General features: G+C 34.5%; 1 protein-coding gene across 6 annotated transcripts in view; it reads right to left on the bottom strand.

Moving 5' to 3' along the window:
- Positions 1–5332: 5332 nt before the first annotated feature.
- Positions 5333–6731, bottom strand: part of LOC127844324 (melatonin receptor type 1B-B-like) — a 118404-nt gene continuing 117005 nt past the window's right edge. For all 6 annotated transcript variants that reach the window (XM_052374428.1, XM_052374432.1, XM_052374429.1 and 3 more), the window contains one exon: positions 5333–6535. In XM_052374428.1, the coding sequence (XP_052230388.1) occupies positions 5731–6535 (805 nt within the window). In that variant the 3' untranslated portion in view covers positions 5333–5730. The remainder of the gene's footprint in view (positions 6536–6731) is intronic.

Genomic DNA, 6731 nt, shown 5'->3' with positions numbered 1-6731 from the left:
AATGACAACATACATGTATATTGATAGCATTCTTTTAAAATTGTAAAAATACACCATGGTATAAAAAATGACAATACTTATACCATACGCACAAATGATTTATACATGCAGTAAAGTGTAAAGTAAAATGGTGTCGATACTTAGTTACATGTGCACAACTTTAATGTTACTCCACTAATAGCTTCATCACTTCGTGTTTATATATCAGAAACAGTACCAATTTAATTTTGTAATAATAATATTGAATGAGTCATATAACCTACATCAATATTAATAATGAATAATGGCTTTTAGAAGAAAGAATTTGTGGTTACAACGAATGAAGGGAAAACAGAAACAAATATCAAGAAATAAAGGATAGGTATTTTGCCTCATGAATCATTACGTCATTTTTGTAGGTTAAGAAATAAAATGATATTTTGATAAAGACATCCATAATGAAATTAAATCACAAAAATAATGCTAAAAAACACTCGGATTACTAGATCAGTTTCGAGCCATCAATAACCAGACTAATATCTTAAATACAGACAAGATAAGTGTAAGTAAACGTTTTTGTAATACTGACAGATGCTTCAAATATTTATTTGATTAATCTCCTAGTACCGACAATACGAATTCGTATCAGATGTTTTTTTCAGATCAGATGTGAAATATATCCTGTATAAAAATACCGTTTACTTTAGACAAAACAGCATGGTATCAATAAAGCAAATCTCAGATATGTTAACAGTATTATAAAATATGCAGGAACGAACTCCCCGAAATACAATTTTCTCGGCACCATGTACCTAGATTTATTTAGAAGAGTCCCATACATATTTTTCGAGTATCTGTATTAAGTTGAAGTGAATTTTACAATGGAATATGAATAATTAACAAAACGATCATTGCAGATTAAGTGTCATAAGTTCAATCCTATAAAAGTGAAATATCAACCTTATTAAGATAGATTCTTATTAATATGAATTTTGCAGACGATAATGCAATGTATCAAACCTTTAAGTGCAATAATTATTGGGCAGATTAAGAAGCCAGATATAAAAGAACATTTTAACAAAAATGTCTCAGCAGTATGTCTATAATCATTAGTGAATTCCAGAGCTGATTGCAAATCCGTTATTTGGTTTTAAAGACTTCCGTAGACATCCAGACTGCACAATGCAGTTTTTGCACGCGTTTTCCTCGATCTACGAGCATTATTCATTCGATCCTTCTTTCCGTCCGATTTGTCTAGCGCACCAATTCATATTGGTATATGGTGAATATTCATATAAATGTACGGTCTTTAGTACCAACATCTTGAAACTGTGTTAGCAAGTATGTTTGAGGTTCTGCAATTTTGACACGCGAAAGGACATTGTCCAGAGACGCGTGAACCATAGTAGTAGATTTTATTTCATTGCGTCAGATTTTGTATTTGAACTTTGAACACTTAATGAATATTATTACAAACACACCTTTGACGAAGAATCCGCAAGCGAATTCTGTTTAAACAAATAATATCATATTATTTTAACAAATTTAAGATTTACTTTTCGTGATATGAGTTTTCGCACAATAAATAAAAAAAATGTTGATGGCGGAAGTGATAATTTTCAAAAAATAGCGACTACAACGACCGCAGTCGACTGACCACACAGTCATGCGACCACAGTCGCGGCAAATTTCTCCGTGAACGCGACAATTTGTCAGTTGGCGGCCGACAACCGTCGGTCGACCGCACAGTCGCGCGACTACAGTCGTGATTTGTAGTTTTTTATTAAACCGGACCCAGATTATCCCGCATCCGCTTCAAGTGTTCCCAGGAACAACTTTTATTATAATATTTTGTTTTTCAAAAGAAGGTATTATACATACCAGTCATGTGTCAAGCAAACAATTTATACATACTTTTTAGCTTTTGAAAATATGAAAACTCGTATTGGCTAATGCATTCTTTACGCCCTAGTGCAATAGTATTTACCTGCAAAGCTAGTTAATTACTTGACACACAATTGAAACCAATCGTCTAGTCGTGTTAAGAACTTTAATTAATTTGGTAAAATATGGGCTCTTGATTGGTCACAATATTATCTTTAATGTGGGTAAGTGAGTTTGTTTTTGACCCAACAAGACCCAATGTTTCACTAGTGCGAAACATCAAAGGAATAAAAGTATCATGCTGTTAAAGCTACATGTGAAACACTTCTCACAAAGACGTGGCGGAAACTCGTACCACGATTTTTTTCCATATGAACTGGAAACAAAAAGCCAATCATAAATGTATTTTATTTTTCTTCTTTTTCTTTGTATGAAAGATTATTTTTTTAATAAATGTCGTTTTCAACATTTCTAGATAATTTGCCATATATACTGACGTTTTTTTAGTAATACACATTTTGAGCAAGAATTACTGACTCTCGTATTACTTCTGGGTATCTTTTGAATGGCATTTATCTTTTAATGGATATAATAGATACCTATGAAGGCTTAGCAGTTATCTCCAAGTGACAGCATGAAATTGAGTAAGCGCGATTGCAGCATAATACTTTTATTCCTTTGATTGCATCTTATCAGTTACTTCAGCATTAAACCAGGGTTTCATTAAAATCTTTTTTACATTGAATCGTGATATTGGCCTTTGACAGAAATGGCCAATTACCTAAATATTATTGCGCAAGTTCATGAAAATTCTTCAGAGGGTATAGCCGGTCTGGAGCGGAAATAATCAAAGTACTGACAGTACTGGTGTGACGATACTTTTGAAGAGGATTGACATACAAACATCAATTTAAGTATATCTACATCACCATAATTGTGTTTGTGGGTACAAAAATTTTGGGTACGAAAAAAAATGGGTACGAAAATTTTGGGTACAAAAATTATGCCAAAAAAAATTGGGTACGAAAAAAAAATGGTTACGAAAAAAAATTGGTTACGAAAAAATAATTGGGTACGAAAAAAAATTGTGTACGAAAAAGAATTTGGGTACGAAAAACAAATTGGGTACGAACAAAATTGGGTACGCAAATTTTTTGGGGGGTACGGAAAAGTAGTACCCGTGGGGAACTTGACCTATTCAGCGAAACTGGGAGGCGGTTACATTCTCGATCAAATATAACAAGAAATATCTTTAAAAAGATTTTCGACGTGTATTTTCTGTACCACTTATCTTAAAAAAACGTTATGTTACAATAAAATGTTTGTGGGTTATAACATTACGTTACAGCAGATGTATTCAAAACTTGACATGCTCTTTAATTACACCATGCTCTTTAATTTCACATGTATATCATACCAATCTTTATATTTCCTTGTTTCCTTCGCTAAGTTAATGATGTTGTGTGTACGGACGTGATTGCACATGCCCAATTGCATGAACATATAATTTTTCTCTTTTGATTATTGTTTTTTTCTCTAATTCAATAAGCTAAGGCATGTTTGTTCGTTCAGTACGGCAATAATTTCATGTTGATTCCCAAAAGTAGGTATGAGCACATAGTCGAATACGACTTGAATACGTGAGTTCGCACATAAACACATGGTAAGGTTAACTAAATCTCCGCGATATGACCTAAGTTAGTAATATGTGATTAAACAGAAAACAATATCCAACAAACGAATGAATTATCAATCATAGTGTGTGCACTGATGTGGCTCTTTAATTTCTGTTTGAAAAGTTTATTAAATATGCAAACTGAGAGAGCACGCATAAGAGCGAGTTTCATATATGTCGCACGGCTATTATGCTGTTTCTATACCATACTCGCTTAAACATTTACAAATGTCAGGTTCGAAATAATTCGTTTTCTTTACACTCATGATCGCGTTAAACGTTAATTATACACGTTTTCATTCGCAATTTATTTACAGAATCACGACACATGTCAAATACAATACAGAAAATGCAAAGTTGTTTCATTGATCTATAAACATATAAAGGATTGAATATAACTGATTTAAAATTAACGTTTTCAAACTATTATTAAATCTTTTTCCCAGAATATACTCTCCTATTTATAGCTAATCTTCCTTTACCTTTATCAATGATAATCAGCGAGGTATGTCGATTGAGAAAATTTAGCTATCCAAATCGGACTGGCTCGGTCTTTTTACAATAGGTCGCCATTGTGAAGAATTTTTTCATGGTATGATAACTTAGACTAGCTGCTTCGCAGCAACGTCAAAAATGGAAGATTATACGTTTGTTTGAACAAAGAATATGACAATGACATTGAGAAGGCATGGCTTCCCTTTGCTTTCTGCACAACGCCTGAATTATCAAAGCATGTCTGCCATTGAGTAATTATATGGTAATTGAATTGAATGCGTTAAAATTCCCTTTTATTATTGTCTAATTTGAGTTGCAATGCTATGCGGTAAAATTTTATTTACACGTATATGTATCATAAATATTGCTCGACCTAGTGTGAGGTTGAGCGCTCTAAAACCGGTACAAACCCCAAATGCTTTGCATTGACTGTTCCAATTCGGTGACCCCAGCTTTATTTTTTTATGTGTGTATGCCGTTTCGTATTGTACTGTTTCGGAAATGGGTCTTTGCCTTATATAAAGGACCATTAAACTGAATATAATAAGAATGCAATACTGCTCATGCAGCTGGAGTTTCACTTCTTTATATTGCCAAGTTTTATAAAAATGTGTAATTGCTAAAGGAGATGTGGATCGGCAACGAAAATAGAGACTCAACCCTTTAACTTCTGATCTTAAATATGCCCTTGGCCTTGAAGGCGTGAGCCATTTAGACTGCCTCATTCAGTTTTTGACGCATCCCGAATAGATCGGGCATGAACATGTAGGCTCAACAATTTGACTTTAAAATACTTATTTTACCTTTTGCCTGCGTGACGGACTCATTACTTTTGAACATCGTCTCAAGTGTCCTCAACATTTGAGGCAATTTTAATCAACTTCAGTCAAATGGTATAAAAGATAATGTCGGATTCGATTTGAGGTGGGAGATTAAACAGACAAGAAAAATGGATTTTCGTGAAAATATAATTTCCAAATGGTATAATTGAAGACGTTGATATTAAGTTTTATTAAAGACGTGGATATTTACTACTTTTGAATTGATCACCAACGTTCGTGAAATATCGTTGATGCTTGTCAATATATAATATATGTACCACCGTTAGAGAGCACCGTCGCGTTTAAATTTTCCAGTCAATATCCGCTGAAAAGATTTTTCAAATCCGACATTTTACCTTGGTTTTGGAAACATTCAAACTTAAATTGTATATTGCCATAAGATTAAATTAAACAAACTAACATTGATGATAATAGGAAACAAAAGATGTCATCCCTATAAATTCTCCAAAAATACATACTTGAGGCAAGTAAAAGAAAACTTTTTATAGAAGCACAATTCTAAACTCAACTCATTTATGTAAACCAATACTTAAGATTTCCAATCACACCCGTGCACATTCGACGAGCTATAATTCTTTTAAAGTGAAGTTTGAGTTTGTTTTTTTCAATGTTCATCTTTCAGAAACAACTTTTTATTCCATCTATAAGGACAATCTTATTCTCACGACCTCTCTCAAGATAGTATTTATTTCATTGCTTAAACAATATGATCAATGATGACAATTTCGAATATTAAAAAAACAAAACTGTCCACTCGTCATGTTAACTCAATTTCGTTTGAATGTATCAATTTAACTTAAGCTTTAAGTCATTTTATGTCAAATAATTTCATAACGCCACCATGAATTGGTTCGGTCATCGCATCCACCCGTTTCCATGGCGACACATTGTTGTCAAAGGTGTAGTCACAGGGGGGGATATTGGGTTGTCATCCAATTGCAATACTCTCGACCTACCGGTAATCGGCGTACTCAGTGGACCTGTAACTTTGCTGGTGTAGCGAAGACTGTACTTTGAGTCGTTCAAAGCAGCTGAGTTCCGTTGAGTTTTCAAGCAAAACAATTTACGGATAAAAATAATGTATCCTTTTCTGAACCTCGCGTACCCAAGTGCGTAAATGATTGAATTCAGACAGCTGTTTGTGTGACCCAATATCGTCCCTGCTACGTAGATCTCCTTTGGCCAACGGTCTTTAAAATCAAATATTAACGCCACCATATACAGGCTCCAACATAGCACAAAAGCTAGAAAAGAAACAAATAAAATAAACGCGAACTGCAAGTCATCCTTTTTGAAAGACATTTTCCGAGCTGTGCCGCCCTTCGGCGTAGAGGATCGCCGAATTGCACTCTCCTTGCCGAATTTTCGAATCTCATTTCGGCTTCGTCGAACGAAGACGATTATTGCAATATAGCAGCCGAACACTATTGTCATCGGGATAAATATAGACATTGTCGCTAAGAACATGGTAAAACCGTAGTTTGCAACTCGATCAAATGTGCAGCCCATTTCCTTTAATCCGAATGTGTGGCCGCCCCACCCGACCCAGTTAGGAATGTCAAGTATTATGGCCCAGCCCCAGAGGGCGAAGCAATAGATCAGGGTCTTTTTGTGGGTGTAGATACGGTGGTAGACGAACGGCTTACATATCTGGATCAACCTGGAAGACAAAACGGTCAACACTAATCGATTGATGAAACAGTTACGCATGATAAAGGTCGAGCGTATTCACACGTGCACATAATAAGATACATGTATACAGGTTTTTTAATTGTAAACAAGTATGAACATGTAGAAACAAACAGAATAAAATGTCGTCACCCTCGACAACAGGTCAAGCTGATTACTTTTTCTAA

This window comes from Dreissena polymorpha, chromosome 9, assembly GCF_020536995.1.
Source record: "Dreissena polymorpha isolate Duluth1 chromosome 9, UMN_Dpol_1.0, whole genome shotgun sequence".
Lineage (NCBI taxonomy): Eukaryota > Metazoa > Mollusca > Bivalvia > Myida > Dreissenidae > Dreissena > Dreissena polymorpha.
The sequence above is the reverse complement of the archived record's forward strand: the minus strand, read 5'-3'. Positions and strand labels throughout refer to the sequence as shown.